Source organism: Pempheris klunzingeri, chromosome 7 (assembly GCF_042242105.1).
Source record: "Pempheris klunzingeri isolate RE-2024b chromosome 7, fPemKlu1.hap1, whole genome shotgun sequence".
NCBI classification, from domain to species: Eukaryota; Metazoa; Chordata; class Actinopteri; order Acropomatiformes; family Pempheridae; genus Pempheris; species Pempheris klunzingeri.
The window spans coordinates 14,828,859-14,856,388 of record NC_092018.1 but is presented as its reverse complement, the minus strand read 5'-3'; the positions used below and the strand labels follow the sequence as shown (position 1 = coordinate 14,856,388).

Genomic DNA, 27,530 nt, shown 5'->3' with positions numbered 1-27,530 from the left:
AACATGTTGGATAGACACTGTCAGAGAACATCTTCATACACTCAGAGAGAGGGGAGCTTTCAGAGAGACCTGTCAGTGACTCTTTGAGTTGTTTCATCTGATGTTTTTAAACCCTGAAAACCTTATAGCTGGATTCAATGTAATCTGATACCAGGCAGGAGACTGTAGGACTGAACACATTTATTAGAAAAAAACACAAACTAGTGATAGTGCTACATTGGCCTTGAAAATAAAGAGAAACCAAAAACAACTTTTTAATGTGGCTACTTTCAAAAGAGCTAAAAAATAGATATTTTCACTGAGCATCTAAAAGTCAGCCTTGTAAAATAGCAAAAAATGGAGGCTAAACAGGATGACTCAACTAAAACATTTTTACTAAACACACAAAACATGTTACAACTGTTCAGAAAAATCAAAGCAAAGTGTTGGTTTCTGTTCAAAATTGTCTACACTGAATGCCAATTGACTTTTTTTTAATATGCAGTCCGTAGTGCAACAGTTAATCTGCTCCGCCATCTTTTCACCACTTTTCTATTTCTACATCACTTCAAAGTCTGCACGTTGTCTTTTAACATTCCACCAACGAGCAGTTGTGTTTTCAGTTTCAAACTTGAGTATGGCACGGCTGTCGTAGCTTCGAGTGAGTTCATCCAAGGAGGCACCAGTATGGTCGTGGTAAAAGGTTTGTGTCGGCAACATGTTCAACACAGTCTGAAGTCTCCACGTCTTCGCACATGTGTGATTCACTTGTTGGCCACATTTATACCTGAGTAGGTATTAACAACAAGAGATGTTTATGACTTTCATTGAACTAAATTTTTTCCCCCACTCATCTACCTACAAAAACACACAAACTACAGTTTTCCTTTCTCTCTGTGTCCCTGAATGTGTTGGCAGTGTTCAGGAGGTGTCTTATCTCCACATTTGCTGTTCGCCACTGGATCAGCACCAGGAAAACGACCTCCCCACCATTTCAAAAAACAACTTGTTTGGCTTCCTGAAGTAGTGGCAAAGCTTCTTAAAGGCCCGAGTGCTCAGCGGCGCGTGCGGCCTGCCTTTAGACTCGTCCAGGCACTTGTCGTGTCCGGCAGACAGGAGGCAGTAGAAGCCTTTGGTGGTGTTGTAGTAGAAGTTGCTGGGGCTTATCCTGGGTGGGAGGTCCAGAAACCTCTCCGCCTTTCTCAGCTCTGGGAAGGGATCCCGAATAAGCGCGTCGCCATCCACCACATGGATCTGTTCCCTGGGGAAGACCTCCAGCCAGCGGGCTAGATGGAGGTGATACAGGCTCCTCTGCAGCGCCTTGTATTCGGGGTCAATGTGGCCCTTGTGGATCAGGAGCTCCTCGAGCGATTGGTAGGGCTTGTGGCGGGCCAGGCGGTTGTGGAGGACCTGGGTGTAGTCGGAGACTAGCCTCTCAGCAGGGTCCCGGACGATGAGCAACAAGCGGACAGCAGGGTTCATGGCCCAGACACGTGCAGGAACCTGGGGGGCCGCGAAGTAGCCGGGGGTCTTCTCCACTGTCAGCTGATCAGGGAGGGTGAAGGGCATCTGGGCTCGGTACCAGGCCAGGCCCCGGCGAAAGTGCTCCTCCACGTTGAAGAAGTGCACCTGACAGAGGGACGGGGGGTGTTAATGAAGATGAGGGAAGCAGCACATCCATAAAATTTCTTTCTTTGATGGTACTAATAGAGTTTCATAGGTATCAGAAATGTATCTATAAGCATTTTACCCTTAAAAAAAACACTGAGCTCTTTTCATTATGTCCCCATCTTGTCCAAACCAATCTATTCCTTCACGTCAGCTTTCCGATGTTGCAGTCCTTACCTCAAACTACCCTGATTAGTAATTCTCTCTGTACAGCTTCTTCAGGACAGGCCTTTCATCATTCATAATCACATAAGTTCACTGCACACCGTTTATAGGTTGAGCTCATTTTTATCTCCAATAGGGGAAAAGTCCCCCTAGAGTGGCACATTTTTACACTGTCCCGGCTTAAAGGGAAGCTTTTGCCACTTTTTATGTGGATGTCCAGGCAGTATTGGTTTTAAATGTAGTCCACTGAAGCAATAAATACCTCTGTCCCTATTGACAGAGAAAGCTAAGTTGTCATGCTTGTGGAGAAATGCCAGCAGTGCCTGCATTTACCATAATGAATTACATGTAAACTTCTATGTCCCCCCCCCCCCCCAAAATCCTCTCAGCTCCACTCAAAAGCAAGACTTAACAAAAACTGCCTGTGCTGAAATCCTGTGCAGAAAAATGGGCTGATAGCCTGAAGTTCTTCCTGGTCACCAATGACTTTAATGGCAGCGTTGGTAACTGGGAAGTACAACAGATTTTTGAGCTATTTGGGTTTATTGGGGAAATGGAGGGTTATCAATACTGTACTGTACCCCAGTGAAGCAGATTTATCATTATTGGAACATTACATACGTTCAGACAGAAAACTGAAATCACACTTGTTTCATCTAATCAGCTATTTGTGGTTGAGTCATGCTTTAGGATCAGTGGGTCATTGATCCATTAGCTGACTCTCTATCAGCTGACTTGTATGATCCAATCACTGGTATATCCATACGGGTGTACGTGGTGGTCTTTTAAGATGTTCATGCATGTGTGCAGCTCTCACAGCTCTCTCTATACAATACGATATGTGGGTTTAAGATGCAGTTTGTTTGTAGTACTTCAAAATACATTGAAACAGTCGGTTATTCCTGGCTGTTCATTCCCTGTTATCTGCAGGGATATTTAGTAATGTGTGTCAAGGTCAGTAGAGGAACACTATACCTTCATAGAACAACAGTCACATAGAAGTCCAACATTAAGTGCACAAGTACTGGAAGAAAAATATACCAATAATAACTACTACAAGCACTCATTTTGAAGACTGGGCTTGTTCACACTGTAAATTATTAATGTGGTAACCTTTAAACAGCATTTTAATATTCTAGATAGTTCAAGTGGCACTGGGTCTAACTTCTTGGAAGGTTTAAAATTCATATTTTATGAGTCTCAAAATGAGTATAAAACTACTCTGCAAAGTAACAACTTTAGTCGGCTGCAAGTAATGATAATTCTCTACATTACTAGATCAATCGATCTTTCTGTAAATTGTCAGGAGATAGTGAGATATGCCCTTTAACAGCTTTAAAATGTGTTGTATTGTCTGACCAACAGTTTAAGTGGGCTACTGTCAAATAAGACAAAGAAAAGCAGCAAATTCTCACATGTGAGAAGCTGGAGCTAGTTTTATCTATTTTAAATGCAGTTAGGGTAGGCCACACACACACGTACACACGTTTTTATCAGGTGTGTTGGAGCAGGAAAACATCTAAAACATGCAGGGCATTGTGGTGGTGGGGGGCTGAAAAACACTGTCTGGTTCCTAACACCTGTTAAATCTGAGGGGTCCTGAGAGGAAAGAAGAAAAAAGTTTTGATACATAAATCTATTTTTTGTCAAACTTTTCTCTAATATCAGTTTTTTCTTCACATGAAATATTAGAAAACCTTTACAGCTGTTAAAATCAAAGCGTGTAAGAAGCTTCAAGAGCAAACATCTTTTTGGTAGGTTGTGGAGTAGAGGATGGAAAGTAGCTCAAAATTGTATTTAAATACAATACTTGAATAAATGGACTTTTCACCACTAATGATGTGATTATTAGGTGACAGTAGTGGTCTTTTACCTCGGCTTTTGCCACTTCCACATCTGGGTGCAGGTTGAGCATCTCCAGCAGGGCTCTGGTGCCGCCTTTCCGCACGCCAATAATAATCGCTCCGGGCAGCCGCTGCTGGGTGGCGTTGGAAGAGGAAGAGGATGATGAAGAGGAGTAGGCGGGGAAGCTGGAACCCCCGGTGCGTAATTCTCTTAAGCACACAGACAGCTGAGTCTGCAGAAGCAGAAGCAGCAGCAGCGCTAGTAGCACCGTCCACAGCATGGTGCCACACACACAGAGGTGGAGTGGAGGTTATGTGCACACACTCATGAAGCTCCCGGACTTGTACAGAGCTGTGCTTGTTATCAGTCAGCAGGGGGCCTCAGGAGGGAGCTCTTCAATTGGACAACCTAGGAGCCAAGAAAAAATAATGGTTATTGTTCACTTTTGCTGTCTTACTCAGCTGTGGTGTTTCGATAGAAATACAGGGCAGAAAAGTGATCAATTTGGCAAAGATCCTAATGATAAAGAAGCAAATATGAGGTCCTCTTACGTGGAAATCAAATGTAATTCAGAACAGAGATTATTAAGATTTAGATAGAACATATTGGCAAAGATAAAGATTTAAAACAAGGAAACTACAGTGTCAAACCATCGAAACCAACAATGACAAAGAAAACCATGAAACCATAGTCTGAAACCGTCATGGGTGGCTGCTAATCAATAGGGCCCACATTAAAACATCAATACAGCAATGAAACGCAGGGTCCAAAAGAAAGAAATTCAAAGACAGATAAATCAGAGCAGAAATCAATAACAACAGATCAGTAACACAAAATATCAATAATATCAATAAATGGTTCAATATATATATATATATAACATGAACAAAACAGAGACAAAAGAAATAATATATATTTAATATAGATTTTTTATATATTTTATATATATTTTCAAGACAACTTAAGAGAGAAAAATGTGTATATTCAGTAAAATAGTCTAGCGCGTTTTTGATTCACTAATACTATTTGGTAAGTTGTTCCATGGCCTGTACATGATGGTGGCTTATGAGACAATGTAGAAGCCCCCAAATATATCAATAAATAATAATAAACTGAGGGGATAAACATTCAGGTAAAACGTATCATGATGGTTTTTTCCTTGCGACCCTTCAAAGTGAATGTTTTGGCCCATCAGTTTTTCAGGTGGACTTTTGGGGCTCTATGATTAGATATGAATGACTGAGCCCTTTGACCACGAGACAAAAAAGTAATAACAACTTCGCGCAGAGGCTCCAGATTTCTGAGCCCTTGGGCCTCTGGGCCTGGTAGACGTGAACAGTAATTCACTCATGCGTGCACATAACTGTACGTTAGTCTTGGCTCTAGGGATAATTTATCCACATACCAAGTGGGATAGGTAGGCCTACTGTATCTGTGCGAGTCCCCTAACAGAGCTGCAAAAGACTCGGGTGTATCTAAAATGTGTCTTTCCCCTTGAAAACAAGTAGAGTGGAATGTAAATGACAATGACTATAATATAATAAAAAGAATTGCTCACAAATACCAATACAAATAACATAAACTGCTATTTTAAGTGATCAAATAAATACATTAGGCCCAAACAATATCTTATTTACAATACAGTTACAAGTCAGGAACACGAATAATGAACTTTTCTGCAGAGCTCCTGGAGATGCACAGGTGAATCCGTGTGTGTGTGTGTGTGTGTGTGTCCCGACCAAGCCTTCTGTGTAAAAAGAATAAAAATGTGAAATGTTTCCTTTGAAAAGCTGTAAGTCACAGACGCATTTCTTTTCATCTCACATAGATACAGCAGTCGCTCCATGCACGCACGCTCTCTTGGCTGTTTCATGATCCCATATGTCTGAGACGGCTCTGCACCCAAATATGTCGCTTTACAAAGTCCCTGTCCAGGCAGCTGTGGTTTAAGCCCAGAATATAGGGCTGAGATGTGATTATGGCAAGGAGATACTGAAATATTAATCTACATCTAAAGCAGACAGAGAGAAGATGCATTGAAAATTAATGCTGTTACGAGGTTTAGGGTCTCTCTAAGGAACAGTAACACCCCTCTGAGTTCAGCTGAACCATTTTTACAGTATAGAAGAGAAGTAGCAGTAAGTTCTGAATGTTTTAATGCTGCAGTATGTCTCTTTGAGTTGGGTTTATTCTGTATTGGGTGAGGTTTCTAGTGATGGGACAGGTATTTAGATCTTAAGTACCTTTGCAACAATGCAAAAGTATTCTCTCTAACCTTAAATCCTGTTTAAACAAAAGTACAAAAGTATCATCAGCAAATGCACTTTAAGTATCACATGTAAGAAATCGTTCTGTTATAAAAGAGCCGTTGACTGACAAAATCTTATACAATATATTAATTTACAGTTAGCTAAAAAAGTTCTGATACACAAATCTGTATTAATATTTTGCACTTTTCTATAATCTCTTTTTAATTGTGAAATATTAAATGATTTGACCTCAAATGTTTAATTTAAATTTAGGCCACTGAATCATGTCAGTCACTACAGTTTTTAAGTAAGGACTCAGAAACTTAAAAAAATAACAGGAGTGAAAGCTGTTGAATAAATCTAGTCCTTGAGCCATGTAGACCCACAGGTGTTTGAGCAGAGCTGATCAGCTGCTTAACCAGACGAGAAGGTGAGATTGTTCTTCGCAGCTTCCTGGGGATGATGTGCTTTAATGGATATGAGTGTGAAACAGTCCTGACCAAAATGTGTAAGTATGTCTCTGTGTCGTCCTCAGTTTAAAAGGATCAGCAGAACATAAAGAGCACAGCATTGAGAGCTGAATGAGGGGACAGAAAAATCCACCTTCAGTCAGGGCTTAGTTAAAGTAATTGTTCAACATTTTGGGAAAGCCTTTTATTTGCTTGCTTTGCTTGCTGAAAATTAGATGAGACAGAAAAAGCTGCTCTCATATTTGTGCAGTAATCTGGGGCCAGAAGACAGTTAGCTTAGCACAAAGACTGGAAACAGGGGGAAACAGCTAGCTTGGCTCTGTCCAAAGGTAACAAAACAATCTGCCTGCACCTCTAAAGATCACTGATTAACACATTTTAAGTACAAAAGATAAAGTGTCAAAATCTGGCAGTGTGCCTTTGGGTGTGGAAACTAGACTCTTACATTCGGTCCCACCCAGGAGGACTGACAGTGTCATTTGTGTGATTTGGATAAGGCTGACAAAAAAATCTATTTGTTATTCTACTGATCATATTATTATGATCTTGTAGTTATTATAAGGTTTTCCTGCAAATGTCCGCCGGACATGTCAGTGACATGACAGATGAATGCAGGCCACAGTGCCTGTTCAAGGCCTTTGGTTGAGCTCAGTTTTAAGGACTTGTCATCAACATAATACAGATTTTTATTTAATTTATCAGATTTATTATATTTAACCATAAAAAGGTGGACGTAGCTTCCGGGTCTGAAAAGTGAAGACTCCAAGAAGACATCCAATTGTATGGAAGTCTAGGAGAAAATTATCCACCTTCTCACTTCATTTATTACCTCTGTAAACGTTTTCCTAATGAGTTTATGGTCTCAGTCTCAAATTTCAAATTTTCAACACAGCACGATGTTCATTTAGTATATTACGGTCCCATTTAGAGGAAAATAAACCAGGAAGCGGAGTATGTTTTAGGGTGGGGGCACCCTGTGAAGCAGGTCATGCATAAACCTAACCAATCAAACTCATGCGTCTCTTCTGGCTGTGTGCTTTCTTTTTGGTCTTCTCTTGTCTCTGTATGTAGTGGGGGCACTTTTGAGTGAATGAAAATATGTAAGTTAAATGTTGTAATTTTCATTTTTGTGCACAAACTTTCCCTCAGTTTGCATTTGTTTTGATTTGAGGAAGAGTTACTATAACAGCATGTTGCATTCAGGGTCTGGACCTTTTGACCTCCAACGCAGGTCTAACACTGTTGCAGGTGTAACAGAAATGTCTCTTCATGGTGAAACCGTAGTAAGAGCTGCAGAGTGAGCTATTTCAGCCAAGGAAAGTTTAAGAGTTTCAATTTAGGCCATATCATTTAACTGTCATTACACATAGCCAAGTGGGAAACAACGTCTATGGAAATACTGAGACCAACAAAATCTCTAAATGAAGTGAAAAGTGAAAAGGACTACGGAAACCACCATCGATGGCAGTTACATTGTCAGAATATCCAGTTCCTGAGTCAAATTAACAAACGTTCTCCTGTTTTTTTCTATTTTGCTGACAGGGTAAGTCTATTTATCCAAATTACACATTATGGCCGCACTTCGTTCTGGTTTCGTTGGCTTCTTATATGATTAATTTCTCCCTCCACAAGGTTGAAAGATGCTCTTGCTCTTTGATTTTCGAGGACTGACAGAAAAATCTGACATTTTCCTGCGATGTTTGTGAGAGTATATTGTATAAGTGTATTGTCGGTTGCTAAACTCCATTGTAGCCACACTGGAAATGGCGTGTTTTGTCAGTTTTGGATCAGATTGATAAGAAAATTCACAGCAGTAATTTTCCAGCGATGCTTCAACAGTGTTAGAAAACTTTAATACGTGATTTCTTTTAATTACCACAGTGCACTGTTTGCAAAACACAAAGCTCTTCCTCTTGTTCTTTTGCTTTTCCTGTTGTTGCTGTTATTGTTGTTGTTACTGTTGTTATTGTGCTGAAGCCACCCTGATGTGACTGAGTTATTAATTAGTGTAACAATGTTCTGGTTCAGAGGAGGAACCTTGTCTGGTATTGTTCCTGTAGCAGAGCGCTAATTGCACCTTTGGGGAGTCTCGCTGCACCCCGGGCCTTCTGTGCTATCCCCTGGCTTGGTGATATTGTCGTCATCGATGTCGCAACCTTTGCTGTCCCTCAATGACTGCGGAAGGAGTTTTAATGTAAAGCACTATGTGGTTTATATTTGTTGATGGGGGTGTTTTGGGTGTGGTGGCTGTTCACTTTCACGTTGCAGTGAGGAGGATTTAAGGATTTAACTCTCAGAACAAATCCAAAGACACTTTCATGGCTAAATTATTTTACGGGAAGATTCAACCGTTTCTGCTTTTACTTGTCTAACATTAAAGGTTCTCTATACAACATTCAGGACATTATTATAGCATTAAACTGCTCTTTGCTATGTAAAGATACAGTTGAGTAATGGCGACCTGAGCAGAGAATGAATTGTGTTGTAATTGGAGCTTCTCTGTCCTTTGTTTTGGTCACTGCGATGGCTACGCGTTAATGTGAGCCTGTGAATCTGTCAGACAGCGAATCTGTCCAGTGAAAGCTGGAAAGTTAAAACCGTAGCAAAAAATCTAAGAGGGGTTGCTAGTCATTGTTTGTCTTTTTATGAAATTATATCTCTCTTGACCTTTTCCTGCAAAGTCGTAGTTAAGAATTTAAAGTCTGTGCTTGATGACCCAAAAAGTTTGGTTTTCACATCATATCTGCTCATGTGACTTTGACACTACATGCCAGAGGAAGAACAAACAAATTGGAGTGATTTTGTGATTTGAGCTGGATTAAAAAATCAAGAAAACAAGACTAAATGTCTGCAACCACACTAGCATCTCTGAGCCTTTGAGCTAAACACTGGTACCATGCTAACAATGACAGTACTAACAGGTATAAAGTTTACCTTGTTCACCATCGTAGTTTAGCATGCTTTTGCAAATTAGTCAGTACAAGTACAGCTGAGGCTGAATTTGGTCACAAACCAAAGAATTGGATGTGAAAATTTAAGAGGCCACTAAAGTTACAGCAAATAATACAAATTTCATGGCAATTGTTGTTGCGGTATTTCACTCTGGACCAAAGTAGTGGGCCAACTCAACTCAACACAGACATTGCCTGACAGAAAAATGCATGAAATTAATGTCACTCAGCTTGTCAAAAAAAGGTTAATGATTTAACTTCAAAGTGCAGCTAAGAGACATTTTAAGCCAATTAAATGTGCTGCTAAAATACTTCCAGACACACTCACTGTGGTCTGGCAGGGCTCCAAGTGAAGACCAGAATTACCAGATTACCTTTTAACCAATCAGTGGGCAAACCAAAACACTGCGCTCAATTAAAATTCCATATGCAGCTTGTTTTCTTCATCTAAACTGCTCTTCATAGTTCACTGGTTGGTCTGGCTTGCAGCTGCAGAGCTCAACTGATTCTCTGTGGATTTCTTTGTCTCTCATTCACTTCAATTGAAGCCTCATACAAATGATGGATCCGACAAACTGAAGAATGTGTGTCTGGTTTTGTGCAAATTCTGATAGATTAGCAGAATTTAGCTAATTTGCAAACTTGGCGTTAGAAACAATATGGTTTTGATGTGTCTTGTGTTTAAAAGTGATATTTGATGCATTGAATTGTGTTTTTTAGTTGCTCTTTGAGGGGAAAAGTAATTGCTGCCTGGGTTATTTTCCTAGAAAATAAACATCTAATGAAGGATGAGCTTTGTTTATGTACTGCATGCAACATGTTGGCACCTGGTGCCCTGTGTGTATTCAGGTTTAGGCATCAAAAGCACTTTGGTCAGTAAAGATTGTGGTTTCAGTTAAATATTGATAAACTCATCCTTTCGTGTGCTTCAAGTCAACTGTTGAATTCGTCAGTATTTTCAGTATAACCTAATCTTTCCCTAACTTTCACTAATCAATCATGATGTGAGTGCCTAAACATAACCGGATTAAGAATTAGGTTTATTAGAAAGTTTTCATATTACAAGGAAGTTGCCTTTGTATAACATATAATGAAAAACACAAACATAGATTATCAAAGAATAAAGTACAGATATTTACAAAACAGAATATGAGAAAAAAATAGTAAAAATGTGTTAAATAAGAAGTTAGCTAACCGTAGATTAATGTTTTAGATGCTGAGTAAATATTTGATAAACAAATGACATGTTTTTCACTATCAACATTTTCAATACATTGTCAATATATTAATTGGTGAGGTTTCCTCTTTGTGTTGACGAAAACGTGATCTGGGCAGCATCATGTTTCTCACTGTTGCAAATATTTGGGACTAAAAAAATCAAGTAACGATGTTTCAGCTGATAGTGATGTTTTAAAACATCAACCATTTTTAGATTGATCCATTATAAATTAGTAAATTAATAATTTTTTCAACCAAGATGCATATTAAGTAGAAATAATCCTCTTATGTAAAGGAGACAGTCTTTCTTGATTAATCTAGAAATATCTATAATGTCATATCTTTTCACTTATTGTCCAACATACTCACAGATATTACTGCAATAAGCGAATATTGACCGATTACAGAACCAAAACGTTTCTGACCACAATGAGTGTGGCAGCTGAGCTTGCGTGATTTATTGTGGCGTCTCTCAGGCGTCGCCAACCAGCGGAGCCAAAGTCATTTCTCAGTGAACTGGACGAGTATCCGATGTCCTACATATGAACTCATGTACATTCACTGCTGGCAGCGAGCAGAGAGCTTTCCAGATTCAGAGCACCTACAGCCGTCATTTTGATGTAAAGTGACAAACTGTGGGTTGATGCCAATCACAGTGTGGAGCATGTACACGTTATCTGTGTGTGTGTGTGTGTGTGTGAGAGAGCGACTGAGACAAAGAGAAATCTTTTGGGATGTTTTTATGCGTGTGTGTGTGTTGCACGGCGAGACACATGCTTTGTGTTAAGTGGGTACGTGAGTCCCTTGTGACTCCTCTGTAAACTGGAATATTCCCCTGCTGTCAAGTCGCTTCGCTTCCACCTCATGACCTTCCTCTCTCCTCCGCCTCCTACCCTCCGTCTCACCTTTCCTTGTCCTCTTTAGCCCTCACCTTTTATTCTCTGTTTCCTCAGCCTGTTCCCAACTCTTTCCTCAGGAATCGTTTGAAGCCATCCCTATTTATGTGGATCTGCTAACAAACCAACAGCACCATGCTAATGGGGATGCCCTGCAGCAGCCTCTCAGCTGCTCATAAATAAAACACGAGTGCACATTTCTGCCATGAAATATTTTGGAGTCAATGGACTTTTAATCTTGACGAAGTGGAAATGAGACAGGGTTGGATTTGAAATGAGAAACATCTCCGTGTACATGTCAAAAGTGTCCTGTCCTCAATTCACTTTCTCCAGACAGAAATATTTCCAAAATACTAGGATTCAAAATCTTGAATCTAGTCAGTTTTTTGTACTTTAAACTGCACATCGGTAAGATTCTAAAACAGACAATTTGCACTTAAAACTCAGTAGAAATTTGTCTCAAACAAGACGGCACACCAACTGTACAGTATACAATACAATGTCCCTTGAAATATACATTTAGTTATATTCACGGTAAACAGAACTGAATTTGGAGAAAATACATTTTCTAAAACAAAAATTTTAAATGCGTCTATCTAGTAACTCTTTTGATATTGCTAATGAGTATATTCTGTATTTGTTTAAACTAATTTTAAAGGATTATAGGAGGCTTCAGGCATGACCTTTTCTGGTGTAAATGACACAAAATCAAAACAAAATGGCCGACTTCATCAGCACCACTTAATGGCTGGACAGCTCTTTTTATCTGCGCCATATGAGCTCTGCGTTAGCCTCTTAGCCCTGCTCAATGAGGCTCACATGAGTCATTGCAAGTCCTTGTCTTTCCCACTCATCGCTTCTTGTGATTCACATTAGCCAGCACGGATGGGGAGAACAAACAACAACAACAATGCCAGGATTGCCAATGATGCGTGAATTCTCCATATTGGCAAACACAAGTATCTATCCAGGCTGGAAAACAGAGATGGGGAGAAAAAAGAAAAGGGGGTAGGGTGGAGTTTAATTATCTGTGAAAGGCAGATGCTGTCATCTGCGTATTGGGAGAGTCTCCATGTCTTATAAGTTTTGTTGTGTGTATGTGTGCATATCTCATCTCATCTGCATGTGTGCAGCGCTTTTGCCTTTTGTGCCAGCACGCAGCATGCGACTGCTCGCGATCCAGGCCCTTGGAAATATCTTTTTTTTCTGAGCGATGGTATTTGAGGGGTGGGGGTAGGATAATCCTGTACAGAAAGACGGAGGGTGGCAGAGAGGGAGGAGGCGGCCGGTAGGGAGGCAGGATGGGGCTGAGGTACAGTTGGTGTGTGTGTGCGCTCTGCAGGAGGGTGTGTGTGTGAGGCAGCAAGGAAGATTGTCCCTAGTAGGGGGTGGCATGGTGAAACGCTTTGGATTGCCAAGCCTGTCATATCACCAAGGCTGTGAGAGTTAGATAAAACTCTCTCTGTCCTCCTTGCTGTCTTTCTTCACCCCTCATCCATCTCTCTTTCATACATCCTTCCTTTTTCTTTATTTGCCGGGTCTCACCATCATTTCCTCTGCCATTTGTCTTTCTTTACCTCCAAACTTCCACCTCAGCCGCGCTTTCTCGGTTTCCTGTTTGTCTTCGTTTGCACCTTCTCGCACCCCGCCCGCTCCTGCTCAACCAATTGCATTTGCTGATGACGCACACATTCACCGCCGCCATGGAAATGATTGCTTTTCAGAATAAAAAAAAAACTAAATGTAACAAGGCTGGTCCTATTTCCCATCCTGTTCCCATTACCCGCCTGGAGAGGGGATGGCCAACACTCGGAGGGGGGTCTGTAATCAAAATAGATGAAGCCATCTGAGAAAGATGAGAATCAGTCATGCTTCCAGATTGGACCAACCGCCAATCTTCGCCTTGTGCTCCCCAGTTATCGCAAAGATGGCAGACACTGAACAGTGAGAATTTGGATGGTGGTTTAAGATGTTTGCCGACGTATGAATACAGTTAAGATTCTACAAGTCCACCTCTCTCGTCACAATATGTTACAAAAATCCCTTCATGCCCGGCAAAGCTTCCTATCTGCTGCCAGGTCTTTCAAAGTTCATAGATAAGATGAAAGAAACAAGGAGCTTCATCGCTTCCAGGCACTCTGACTATCTGTGGGGAGGAGTTCGAGGCACGCTGCACCAGGTACTGGGCCTGGGGACTGATATGCTGAGTTATCGACATGAGGAGTAGAAGATTTGATCTTTTCCTGAGAGAGATTCAGAGTAAAGAAGAATATATAAAGAGGAGGCAGCAAAGGGAGAAACGGAGCTGCCTAAGCCTTAACAACAGCCTCCTCCTCCCTCTTTATCTCTGTCTCAGAAGTTTGTCTGTGCTGCCAAACCATGTATGGGCATTAGCAACAACATCAGTGCACAAGTAAAATACTAGAACTACTACACATGCCTACAAGATGTTCAAACCTGATGCTCCAATCAGCAGGACAACATTATTTAACAAGTCACTGTTAAATGAATCGTCTTCATGAAAATGTTAAATGTTACCTAATGAAATTCAGAATATTAATATAGCATTAAACACCTATTTGCTATGTAAAGTGTAATGACAACACACTAATTATGAGTGTGTTGTAATCCAAGCTTCTCTGTTTGCTTTGGTCATCGGTGTGGCCACACATTAGTGCGTGTGAGTCGGTGAATCGTTCAGTGAGTGAATGCACAGAGAACCTGAGCAAGTCAGAGCAGCTGCCCAGTGACAGACTCTGCTAAGCTAACGCAGTAGCACAAATTTTCGGCATTTACAGGATATTGTCATCTGTAGTTGAGAGCCCATTAAGCATAATTAAATCCCCCCAGTCATTCTGGCAGTTCCACTTAAAGGACATTTGACGTCTCTGTCCTCTGTACTGGATTGTCTCCTGTTTTGTGTATGCAAGACGATTGGTAATTCATCTTAATGGCAGAATTACAGATACTATCCATGCATAATAGAATTAGTCTTTCATGTTGCTGATAAAGATACTCATGCACACCTCACATCAACAGTAGTCATTTTTCTATGCTTGAGTTAGCTTTTTCGTCATTGTAGGTTTATTTGAATTGTATGACTGCTGGTGAGTGTTGGCTGGGATGATGTTTCTCAGGCAACAAGCTTGTCATCAAGAGTTGCATCACCCTTATTTTTCTTTTGTTTACAGAAAGCGCCATGAGGAAGTTGCTGAGACCTCTGGTTTCAGGTCTGATTCTTAATGAAGCTCTATTGAATGAGGACACGTTTAATACAAATGTGTTTTTTGGCGTGTGTATTAATGTCATGCACAGATTATGCCCACTTAATATATTGCAGGAATATTCTTGCCACATTGTGATGGTACAATATGAAATAGTGATAATGTCCTTATAAAACAAATCCTAATTATGTAATTTATAGTCTTTTTCTCGAGGCAAAGAAAGGAGGGCCCTCAAAGAGAATCTTTCCCAGAGCCCTGTGCTGTCTGGAGCTGATTCAGGGCAACATGAATTGTCTCTTGTTGGAACAAAACAATATTGTGCATTAATTTCTTGTCTGCTAGCTGCCAAAATTGTTAAAAACCATTAGCACTGTAAACCATTAAGGAATTAAGACACAGATTCTTAGCTGCCAAGTTTACGTGCCAAGTAATGGTGATAGGGTTTGTATCAAATTATGAACCATGTCCTCCAAATCCCACTTAACAGAGATGTAATGAGATTACAAATACACAAGCTTCTCATTGAGGCCGTCGTCCTCTGACATGGCTAACAGACAGAAAGCTTCTCCTGACCTCATGTAATTTTCTTAATTTCTTTATTTGTTGCCCTCTATCTATCACTTTCTGTTTTCATCTCACTCAGTCTGACCTTTGCCAAGGGCTGTCCATCTTTTACCCATCAGCCCCCCGCTGGTTTTCAAATTAGACTCTGGAAGTCTCTGAGCAGCCCAATGGCCCACACCCACAGCCCCTTCGCTCCCTCTTCATCTTATTCACTCATTCGCAAATGCATAACACCCCGATACCCCCCCACCCCCCTCTGCTTAAACCCCTCCCCCCTCATCCTCCCTCCCTCCTCCACCCCTGCATCTTCAGCCGTGCACACTCCAAGATCTGGGTCAACCGTATCAAACACCAAAATGTGCCTGCGCTTCCTCTCCCCTCTGGTGTGTGTTCAGTGTGTGTATGAAGCACGAATATCCAACGTGTGTGTGTGTGTTCAGGAGAAGACGTGGGGGTTCTACTGCTGTTGTTTTATCAGAAAGTGCACAGGGGGAGTCTGATTAGGAAATCCAGTTTTATCAAAGGAATCTTTGTATGTGTGTGCATGCATAAGAAAAAAAAGCAAGCTGTGTCTGATATTGTGTGTGTGTAAGAGGGAGGGAGATAGCTAAACAGAAAAGCAAAGCATGCTGGGAGTGTTTGCAAATTTTGCTCTAATTAAAAAGGGTGTTGGCCTGAGTGTCTGGGCATACAATACATACTTATGCCTGTGTGTGTGTACATGGCCCACCTGGCACAGGGCCCAGCTCATGCTATTTGGTTTCATAAAGGTGAGAGTGATGCTTGGACATCCCCAGAGTCAGGTACATGACGGGGCTTTCTGGCTGTCTTTCTTTTTCTTTCATGTCCATCTTGACCTCTTTATCTCTTCTCTTTCCTTTGTAAAATAGTTTAAGGTTGAAAAACAATAGTTGCAATGACATAATAAGCCAATAACATCAGGTAGCTTTAGTCTGAAGAAATCCTTAAATAAACTAGTTTTCTGAAACTAGAAAGAACTCTGAGAGCATTTCTCTGTCAAGGTCACAACATAATCAAAATTTGGTGAACATCCAGTGCAACATCCATACTTTTCCATATTTTTGCTCCAGGCCCTTTAGTTCCAATGAGGGGAGATCTAAATGCTGCAGCATACAATGATGCTGTGCCTGGAGCTTTGTGGGACGGCCCTTTCTTGTTTCAACGTGACAATGTTCCTGTTCACGAAGCCAGCTCCATAAAGCGGACTGGGCCAGGTTGAGTGGAGGCTGTTACAGTCGCTGATTGATGCCTGTAGTAACATTTTCATCAGGGGCATATGGGTGTAACTCTCCACATACTTTTGGACATGTGATCTATTTTATACTAGTTCAGGATTTGTATTCTGCTAGTTCAGCTCTGCATCAACAAGTGTTGAATACTGAAATGTATTAGTGACCACTGAGTTGTTGATCATTTTTGCTGAATTGCCACATACTGTATGGACAAAATATTTTGCAGGATCACCTGGAGTTGACTTTTGCACCTGTCGTCTAAATGTGGTGGGTTTCGTACCACATTTTCAAGAGTTATGTGAAAATTAGCCACACATACCAGAATGTGGCAACCATTTATAATAAAATAATACATCATACGTACAGACGTGTGTAATACGGTGCAGGTAGCTTTGGACAGTGAGCACCATCTGATGGGCTCCCCTTCTCAGGGCTAACACATCTTTTTAATTACTGCAGCTTGCTTACACACTGTTCTTAATTCACACTCCTATCCTCACCCTGCCGCCAACATCCTTGTTTACATGCTCACACACACACACACACACACACACACACATTTGCAGACACAACATATGTGGTCTCTCTCACAGTGACGGGCCCCAACAGCTTGGCCTGACAGTGAGAGGAGACTGACCCGTCAGAGTGGATTTAACCCGACTGTCAATGAATGGCGGGACACTCGAGGGGTGGAGGAGCGTTCTGCATGTGTTTGTGTTATGTTTGGGGGGGGGGGGGTGACGCATAGGAGGATTTGGGTGCATCCTTCCTGGCGGCAAGGTCAGCAGCTTGGGGGCAACGGACACCATCGACTTGTTTTTTTTCCGGGTGAATTCAGTGTTTTCTGTAGGTTTGGGTGTCACACTTGTGTACATATGGGCGTCGAGAACGAGGGCGAGCTGACAGATGGAGGCGGGCAAGTTGTGTCTGGTCAATATCATCACGGGCCAGCGAGCCCAAATATTATCTGGGTCCTGAACTGTGGTTGTTACACACTGTAAGTGCAGAAGGAGAGCAAAACAAAACGGAATGAAAGAGATTACACAAAGCAGATGGTGTTTATGTAAAAGAGGATGATTTGAAGGTTGGAGGGAGAAGAGTGAGAAGTGAGTGACAGATGAAGAGAAAGGGACAGAGGGAAAGAAACCAGCATCATCAGGTGTGTTTGGGCTCCTGCTGCTGGCTTTTCATAGCAACGATTGTTTAGATCCATCTCACCTGGGCAGTAGACCCCAGGGACCGAGGATTATTAAAGCAAGGAGGTTGGTAAGGGCGGAAAAAGAGACAAAGCAAGCGAGAGAGGAAGAAGGGATGAGGGAGGGAGGGAGGGTGGTAGTGGGTACAGATGATGCCACAGTTGGTGTGGTGTCACGGCCAAACAGTGCCCTACGGCGGCGGTAATAAACCAAACCGGCTGCTGGTGGCTTTTTTTGTCCAAATCGACGATTAGTCTGATTGGTGTCTCGACTGCTTGGCCCTAAAGTCAACAGACACACACAGAGACTGATACCAGTCAGCTACGCTTTAAAGCTGCTCTAGATTTTTAAAATAACTACTTACTGTAAGTATAATACTACTTACTGGTTTAAATCACAACGTGAGCCTTATGTCCTGTGATGTTTTCCCATACGTAGTTCTGATGGGCAGTACTGTAGGTTCTCACGTTTTTCCGAGTTTACATTTTGCTTGAATTCAGCAGACGTGAACCTAATGTGGGACAAATGGAAATGAGTAAACTAGCATGTCAGAGTAATGATGGTGTCATTGTTTTGCCTCCCAGTGTGAAATCTGATACTCGCGTGGGTAAACTCTGCAGCAGCTCCCACCCATCAGCTGCTTGTCAAATTTCTACACCTGAGCTTTAAAATTAAAATGCATACGGCAACGAGAAAGTCCCGAATCATCAGAGATGGCTGGAGTTAGGATTTAATTTTGTCCTCTATTTGTTTTCAGTGCTTTAATTTTGGAGCATGATGTGTGTGCACTTTCTGTGTGCATTTTATAGGCAAGATGTCAATAAGATGTTTCCTGGTAGGTGCTTGCACCTGTTGTAATCACTATTTTGATGTCATCAGTGAATAAATGATAAACTGACTGTATCCCAACTATTCGGAATCAAATGGCAGAAACATTTTTTTTGGAGCAAGTAGTAAACTAGAAGCCACTTTCAAACATGCATTGCAACCCTGAACTTGTCAGCTGGAGGAGGAGCTATATGTGAGAACGCAAATGCTCAAATCAAATAAGATTGGATGTTACACACTCTGTACCCTGCCAGCACCCTTGTAAAAAGTCTGCGTAACGTTTGACTGAGCCCATGTGCAAGTACAGCAAGTCATTGTCCTACGAATACACATTGTTTTTCTGTACCCTTGTGCCCAAAATCCATTAATGCCACTTTAAAGTTGTATTTATATAATCATTAAGTACGAACATGTTTAACATATTGTGTTACTGTTTAACACCAAATGCAAATATGTTTTCTTTACTCATTCATTCTTACTTTTTATACGTAATAGTTTTCTCATTCTTTCCCCTCTATTGGTATTATTTCTTTTCTCTTATGCTTTGGAAACCAGTTATGTACTTTTCACATGATGCCATTTAAAATGTGTCAAAGGGAAGAAAATCAACAGATACATTTGTGGATCAGTAGGACATGTGTGAGTTTTCAGACACAACTGTGTGATGATGTGCTGTAAACACAGTTTATTTGCAGGCATCTTTAGATTCTTTAATTTGACAGTTTATACAGTCGCAAAAAGTGTATTTGCAGGCTGAACAGGAAGCACATAATGGGCAGATTCCTGCAGTCAGAGATTCTGACTAATGGGCATAGACGCAGGTAGGCACACACACACACACGTTGTGATGTAGCCAGACAAACTCCTCTCTAATCACTGTATCCGCTCCGTGGCTGTTTTCACATAGCTCCACTGGTGGTGCATCCGTTCTTTCTTTCTCCCTTTCTTTCTCTCTCTGAGCCGCGTATCCCACTGACTCTCCAGACCGGCTCGCTCACCCTCTCAGCACACACACACACACACACACAAACATAAACGATACACTGACACACTCTCACACACATGGATGCACTAACTCATTCCTCCACATACACAGAAACGTGTGCAATCTGTCGCTCTACACACACACACACACATCTACACACAGCGGAGGACATGAGGTGCCTAGCAGGGGGTGGTTTTGATTGATCAAGCACTTTATGACTATTAAATGGCTTTATTGCCTCTACTTAACCCCCACACACCACCTCCTTCCTAACTGTCACACCACAACACACACACACAGTCTTTAGGCTTTTTCTGCAACTGGAAATTAAAGAGAGCCACCACTAACCACACAAGTACAAACGCACGCACACACACACACACACACACACACACACACTGCCACCCAGCTTGCGATTTGAGTTCCCTCCTACTGTCTGGAATCCATCAAAGTCACCCGGCAAATCTGAAGCGTTGCCTCTCCCTCTGGAGTCTCTTTGTTTGCCCTCCATGACCTTGCTTTGATGCGTTTTTCTTAAATTTTGGGAGCGGGCCAGGATTCAAGTCTAATGACTTTGTTACTGTACAGAGCAGGTCGATATGAGAGATTGGGTTGATTGATTTTAATTGGCAGGACACCAGGAGGCGGGAGGGTGGTGGAGCTGGAGACCATCAGTAAAATGGGACTAGAATTTGACACATATGAGAGTTTGAAGGCTGTGACTTATCACTAAGCCAAAAAGGGAGAGAGATGCTGTGTTTTGGCCATAGTTTAGATTTTTTGCAGTGTAGAAAAGCATCTGAAAGAGTCCAGGGGTCTGATTAAAAGGCTGCCTAAAACTAGAATCAATCACATCGTAAAATCTGATAAATTACCAAACTTTTCTGATTCTGAACTCTTGTGTGGACTTCTGCTCTCTACTAAATAACACATTTTCCAGTATTGTGAGACTCCCTCTGTATCAGTATTCCTCTCAGGTGGAGCAATGATGCTGCCCCGGTTCATTGCGAATGGAAAGATCATCCTTTAGCCTGAAAACTTTGGCTCGAGCTCAGTGTGTTGACAGAAATCTAATCCTGCTGTTGTGCCCTTGAGCTCGACAGTGAAGCCCAGCCAGCCCCAGGACGGCTGCTCTGTAGCTGACCTCTGAGCTCCGTGTGCAGGAGGCCAAGTTTACGGAAAATTCCCTCCAGTGATCAATGTAATATCATGTAATTAATAGAGCTGAAATACGACATGGTGGCAAACAGTCCAGAGTCCATTCCTACAATCTTCTCTGTCAAAAGTGCTCTCATTGTTATCACTAGGTTTTTGAGTTTTCAGCCTTCGTGGTGTTTGTTTTGGCTTGTAAACACTTGCTCAGTTCTAGTTCAGGGTTTTTTCCACCTAAAATCTCGCATTTCTCAGAATCTCTTAGCTTGCTTCTTTACACACAGTCAGCTTGGCGCCATAACAGTTACAATCAATTCCAACACAGATTTTACAGTGAGAAAAAACAGCTCGAAACAGCCTTGGTTTCTTTTCAAATAACTGTCTTAGTGCTCAGTGTAATACAATATAATATTATTATCACCTCCACGTAGCTCTAAAACTGCAGTGGGAATAGGACATTTAGCTGTTTAATGGCAGAGTGAGTTTGGAACATGCAGATCAACAACAGGAGCAGATGCATCAATAAAAAAAAACAATCTGTTCTGAGTCAATTTCAACATTTACAATTAATCAATATTTCATATACAATATTTGCAGAGAAACTACAGTTTTTAGTATAAGTGTATCACATATTGAAATAATGGGAACAAGCTTTAAAATTCAACCCTTTTTGTTGACTCTAAACTGGTAGTAATCATTACTTCCTGAATTCTGATACTAACTTAATGCTACTATATTAGACACATTACATTACTCAGTATGATGTACCACTTTAGTTATGGGTACACAACTGAGTAACGACTGAGTAATTAATGAGTCATTCTAGTTTTATGCTGCTCGATGACTGATTCATTGACAATGAGGAACTAGTCATGAGGAAAGTGGTCAGAATGATTCATTAATATCGTCCTCTGGTCAGACTAATTCAGGATCTACACATGAACGATTCATTAATCATCTGGTCACTCCTGATTCGGTCCTCTCTTGTTCATTAGTAATTACTACAGTTTTTTGTTAAGTGTTGGCCAATTTTCTCCTTTAAAACTTGGGTTTAGTTTTAAGACAAAACGTTTGATTCCCTTATTGTCACTTTTGGTTAAACTGTAAATGAACTCGGAGCTGTCAGGTCTTTGCCTGCAGGTCCGGGCCACAAGACAGGTGGGGCCATCATAACATAAATTACAATTGCGGTCTTGCTGGCTCCCTCCATCTGTCTTCCACCAGGAGTTCTTGTCACCTCAGAGCTGCTGAGCTGTGACGGCCTCGACAGTGTGTGTGTGTGTGTGTGTGTGTGTGTGTGTGTGTGTTTCCCAGCTATGCTGGAGTCACTGTGAACCTTCACCCTGACAGAGTGGACGGCTGCCAGGCTGATGAACTCCCGCCCCAAGGTTTTTACAAACACAGTTAACACTGACCTCCTGAGTGTATGGCCTCCCTCCAGCTCCAGCTCTTTACACACCACATCCTTAAGTAAGGCCGCCATTAAAGAGCTTAAAGGAGCATACCAGGCCTTTATTTTACAGTATGTTTTGGGCTCAGCTTTCAGGCAGTCTTTATTTTAGTTCAGATGAAGGTAGCTATGAAAATCAGCCTGCAGAGAACTAAAACTTGCAGTAGATAATGAGTTACTGAGAAATCATCTTTTCAGGGACACATTGAAGACATACTCTGACTTGACAGAAGATTATTCAAATAAACAGTCGACTTCAGTTTTTAATATCTCATATTTAGGTGTGACAATGCAGTTCTGAGAGGTGATTATAAGGATTTCTAATTATATTTGTTTGTGTGAGGAAAAAGTCCCTGTCTTTAAATAGATTACAGATTTCAAGGTAATTTATAGTTGTAGATAATTTATAGCATAGCACTGCAGTGTAAAACCACACCTCTGTGAACCAGTGGCTGCATAAAGTCTGTAACAATAGTAAGCAGTCTTATAAGGAATATGAATTGTTTGCGGTGAGTCACCTACAAAATGCAAAACAACAAATTTGGTCATTAAATGTATAGAACCTAAGAATTTCAAATGTGCAAGTTAAAAAAAAGTTGATATCTGTAAGAATTTTAATTAACAAAAACTTCTCACATGTTAATCTGTCAATAATGTAAAACTAGATCACCCTCCAGTCAACCTCAGCTCACCTTTACGTTGTTAAAAATAAACTCTGCACTCATGCACCTATTTCTGTAAGGGTACATGTCAAATGACGTCTCACTCTGGAACAAAACTCAAGTCACGGATGACGCCGTGATAAAACTCTAAGAGGAGCAAAAAAAGTTTGGATTGCTGGAAGTCACAGGAGTGTGTGCGAGACATTAGTGAGCTTATGAGCTGCTCAGCTCGACCTGAGGACCAACGGTCTGCTGCCACCTTCGGATGGGAGTATGTAGGACTTTGCATGGTGTCCCAAAGATGGTGTTAGTCACACACTGAGCTGCTCACACACAGCAATCTTGATTTTGAGAGTGTGTAGGAGAGTGAGTGAAAAAAGAGAGGACTTTCTGTGTGTGTGTGTGTGTGTGTGTGTGTGTGTGTGTGTGTGTGTGTGTGTGTGTCTGTGCCCTGGTTCAGTATGCTTCAGAGGACGTATGCACTCTGCTCATAAATAAAGGGCATGCATTATTCAGGGATGCTCCTCCAGCTAATGCCCCTTAATGTGGCCAAACAGCTATAATGTACTCTACTACCAAGGTGGACGAGACCCCCCCTCACACACACACACACAGATGTCAAACAAACCTCCACCTCTGGATTTGACATAATATCTCTATCATAATATCTCAGTGTCACTCTCAGGCTTATATCTCCCTCCCAAATCTCCCCATGTTCCTAATTTTCTATCAAATCCGTTTTACTTTTGATCCAAATTACTCTTGCTCACGCTGTCTCCATATTTCCATCGAACTTTGCTCGATTAGTCCCAAATTCTCCATCGCCGCTCTCTCCCTCTCCCTCTCCCACTCCTCCCCCATATATCTCCTCGCTTTCTCTTTCTCTTTGTTTTTTTAACAGAGTAAATCGGAGTACAGTTTTGAAAAGCCCTTGTTCTTCTCCTCTGTATGGCCCCCGAGGTGCCAGCTTTCTGCAGAATTAGGATTTGGTCTTAACAAGGATTTGTAGCTGTGAAGCTCCGGCAGTGAAGCCTCCTAAGTACGTAATCTTGATCGGTTTTAGGGGAAATTAAACGGATTCCGTTCACAGGTAAAAAGGAGACCGTTTGGAGCAAAAGAGCCCTGAAAAACCATAAAATCGGCTTAAAGGTGGAATGTTTATCTCTGCTGCTTTGCTTGTCTGCGTTTAATCGACAGTGTTTTATGTTCTAATCACTTTGTAATTGATTCACCTGTTCTCCATCTGTGGTTTAATTGCTTTGGTGGTTAGTGATCCCCCTTTGTTGTGGCCTTTGTGGAACACTTAAACTTTTCTGAAGGGTAATATAACTCAAGTTTACAATTTTTACAAGACATGAAGCAGATATGAGACTTTGTTTAATCTTCTCTCAGGACACAGTTAAAAGGCTGAATTTGGTGTCTTTAGTTTCAGTCATTTCAGAGCAGAAAAAACTCATACTATTAGTACTCATAGTAACTCATACTATTACCCCTATTGGATGAGAGTTGGGACACTTATGTTGTCACACTCAGGTGTGATGTCATACTGCACTATTGTGCACCATTTCATCACTTTTTAGTTGTGAAAATGGAAATTTCTATATGGAAGCAAGAGTAGTATTTAATGCATGTAGCTTATTGTGAGCAAGGTGTAGCTGCTCTAATTTGTACTTTTATTTTGAAAATAAAACCAGCACTATCTCCTAGAAATGCTCTTAATTAACGTTCCTGACAAGCCGAAATATTAATACTGAACAGGTTCACTGACAAGATATTTCATCTTTCATTTCACACATTTTTCATTTGTTTACCACCAAAATGACCAAAGTTAAGATCAATCCCAAGTCTTAATCAGAGTGCTTTCGTTGCCTAAACTTAACCACAGACCGGAGTGCGGATGTAGTAAGTTTATGCAAAACTATATCATGAAAGTAACAAAACTATATTATGAAAATGAGATTTAAATAAGATTGATGGAATGACTGAATAATGTCTAGGAGACAGGGTTGAACCCACAGACAATTTTCACCTGACTGTTGCAACAATTTTACTGTTTTGACTCATTTCAAGGCTGTCGCAGCAGGCTGCTGTTTTTGGCACAAACACTCCAGAAAAGTGAAGCATTTAACAGCTAAAGAGCCAGATATTTACTTCAGGAGCTGGTGGAAAACAAAACAGAGCTAAAAGAAGAATGAATACTAGACTTACTGATCAAGGTGGCCAGAAACACAACTCCATATGACTAGCATACTAAAGAAGCTTAGGGCTGTACCTATTATTGGGGCAGTTTCTGAGAGAAGACCTGGTCAAATTGACACCAAAGACACTATTTGAATATTTTGGCAAAATATTTTACCTGCTGTATACTGTACATACCTCAATAAACACGACAGAAAATCTACTCCAATCAAATCAAAAAGCTTTTAAATGATCCAAGATGGCTGTAGATTATCTCTGGTTTTATATTTGTTGACACTGTCAGTGCTCCATATCATATTTGTCTATTAGTTTTATGGAAGCAGGAAGTGACATTTTTCATGGATTTTCTTTTAGAGTTTGGGTTTCTGTGGATCAGATCTTTTTAAAGTCACTGCACATGCTAACTATCAACTTGTCCAAAATATGTTCCAGATAATATTTCTGAGGAGGTAAATTTCAGTGTTACAGGAATATAGACTGAACTTTATGAAACAGTCTGAATGCTTTGTGTGAGAAACATTCATTTAACATGATCTCTTTGTCTACAAGACGCATCTCATGTAACATTAACCTCACACATGACATTGATTGCTCACAGTTTGTTTTGAGACACACAGAACACCCCCCCCCCCTTATCCAGCACACACACACACACACACAGACTAGACAATGACTCCATTCATCCCTTTGCTCTCTCCATCTCCCTCTCTCTTTCCTTCGGCTCTTTACAAACACGGTGAAGTTCAAAACCCACAAATCGCACCACATCCGTCCCTTCACAGCCTCTGACCTGGATCTGCTCTGATTGTTTGGTCTTTTACAGCCCGTTTGAATTCTTCTGCAGATGCTCCGGAGCGCGTATTGTTTCTCATGGTAGAGACTCACTTCACCAGTTAGTCATGTGGGACTGTCATGATTAGTGCTGGCTGGGATTTACTGCCATGTTTTAGCTGTTGTGTGTTCACCGGACTAAAAGGGACATCAACTCAAATACACCAAAATGCCAAAGACAACACAACAAACTTCCATTTTGGTCTTTACAACAAGTCCTCCAAATTAAATGACGAAATTCAAGTTTGTCCGTGGCCTGCAGAATGCCACATACTGTGTAAGCGTCTTCTGATATGTAGTCTAAAACTGTAAGTGTTTTCTATCTGCAGGACGTCGTCACTTTTATTATTTATTTATATTTTATCTGTTTTATGATCTAACAACGCTCTGGCTAAGATTTGGCTAAATGTGGGCACAAATTACTTGGTTTAAGTTAGAGAATCATCCCGCTTTGAGTTAAAGTTCGGAGACTTGGGGCATCATAGTTGGATTAATAACCACACCTTGTTTAAGGATCGTGGTCATGGTTAAAAGAAATCAATGTTGGCTATTGGCAGGAACCAGGAAACAAACTGTAGACTCCTGTGGCAAAGTCTGATGTTTCGTTGACTCATCCAGCCATCCGCTGTGGACTTTGTAGCACCCAACTTCCTGCTCTGCTCCAGGAGGACAGGAGCCACAATCACTACAACCACTAGAGGGCTTTGTCTCTTACATTTAAACAAATGTTTATACCGACAACATCAATAAACTAATGAAATAAAAAACTAAATTATCATCAGTAAAGACATCTCAGATCAAACAGCAAAAAGCAAATCATAACAGTTGTGTAGAAACTATAAATGGAGCAAGCTTTCACTTTCTTAAATTTTTTCTTTCATTTTAAAACGGCATTGCAAAGGTACCTCCTGGCATCACCATGACTCCCCCCAACTCGGTTTGAGAGATACTCAGGAGCTCTTTCTCTTTCTGCTCTCACCTCCCTCATTCCTCAGTGTGCCTCTGACCCAGCACATGCTCGAATGCTCACAGAAAAAAGACCTCAACTGCATCCACACAGATGAATGAACCCCACACTTGCCCACACTTTCCCCACATGTCAGCATTTGTGACTTAAAAGCAACCGCGAGCAACTCCAAATGCACCTCTGTGACTTCACCGCGCTGCCTCACAGGTGAGAAAGAAACCAACGAGGCTCTAAAAACATGTGATACTGTGAACACAGGATGGGTCCAAAACTTCCAGAGCGTGAGGGTGGACGAGGCTCACTCTGCCCACTGATACTGTACAGTCACCAAGCACAGCGTGAGGAGGGACTTTAAACTGCTTTTACAACAATACATATGGTGTAAATATTGGCTGGTGGTTTATCAGATACAGCATGAGGAAGATGAACAGTTAGTGAATGGAAGAACTAAAAAAGAGGCCTTACCTGATGGATGTTTTCCTAAAATGTATCTTTATTTTATTTCTCTTCTTCTCTGTGCCGGTCTCTCTCTCTCTCTCTCTCTCTCTCTCTCCTCCTCGCCTTCCTCTCTGTCAGTTTTGCTTCAGCTCCCCGTACGTCACTGAGGAGGTGTGTGTCGAGTGTCTGGGTGTGTGTGTGTGTGTGTGTGTGTGTGTGTGTGTGTGTCTCTGAGTGTGTGTGTGTGTGTGTGTGTGTGTGTGAGCACAAGCTGGTAAGAGAGCGACTCTGCTTTGTGCTGCCAACCTCGGTGCGCGTGTTGTTGCAACTGACGGAGTGA

General features: G+C 41.3%; 1 protein-coding gene across 1 annotated transcript; it reads right to left on the bottom strand.

Moving 5' to 3' along the window:
• Nucleotides 1-244: 244 nt before the first annotated feature.
• On the bottom strand, nucleotides 245-27,238 carry hs3st1l2 (heparan sulfate (glucosamine) 3-O-sulfotransferase 1-like 2). The gene is made up of 3 exons (XM_070834098.1): nucleotides 27,218-27,238; nucleotides 3,686-4,065; nucleotides 245-1,608 (listed from the first exon to the last, which is right to left on the bottom strand). Exons 2-3 carry the CDS (start codon nucleotides 3,935-3,937, stop codon nucleotides 943-945), a joined length of 918 nt encoding a protein of 305 aa, XP_070690199.1. The 5' UTR covers nucleotides 3,938-4,065; nucleotides 27,218-27,238; the 3' UTR covers nucleotides 245-942.
• Nucleotides 27,239-27,530: the final 292 nt, after the last annotated feature.

Bases quoted from the DNA above. Each gene is read 5' to 3' on its own strand.
- hs3st1l2 (XM_070834098.1), bottom strand. From the start codon at position 3,937: ATGCTGTGGACGGTGCTACTAGCGCTGCTGCTGCTTCTGCTTCTGCAG. The intron at 1,609-3,685 runs GTAAAAGACCAC...TCCCTCTGTCAG, and splicing joins TGGAAGTGGCAAAAGCCGAG to GTGCACTTCTTCAACGTGGA.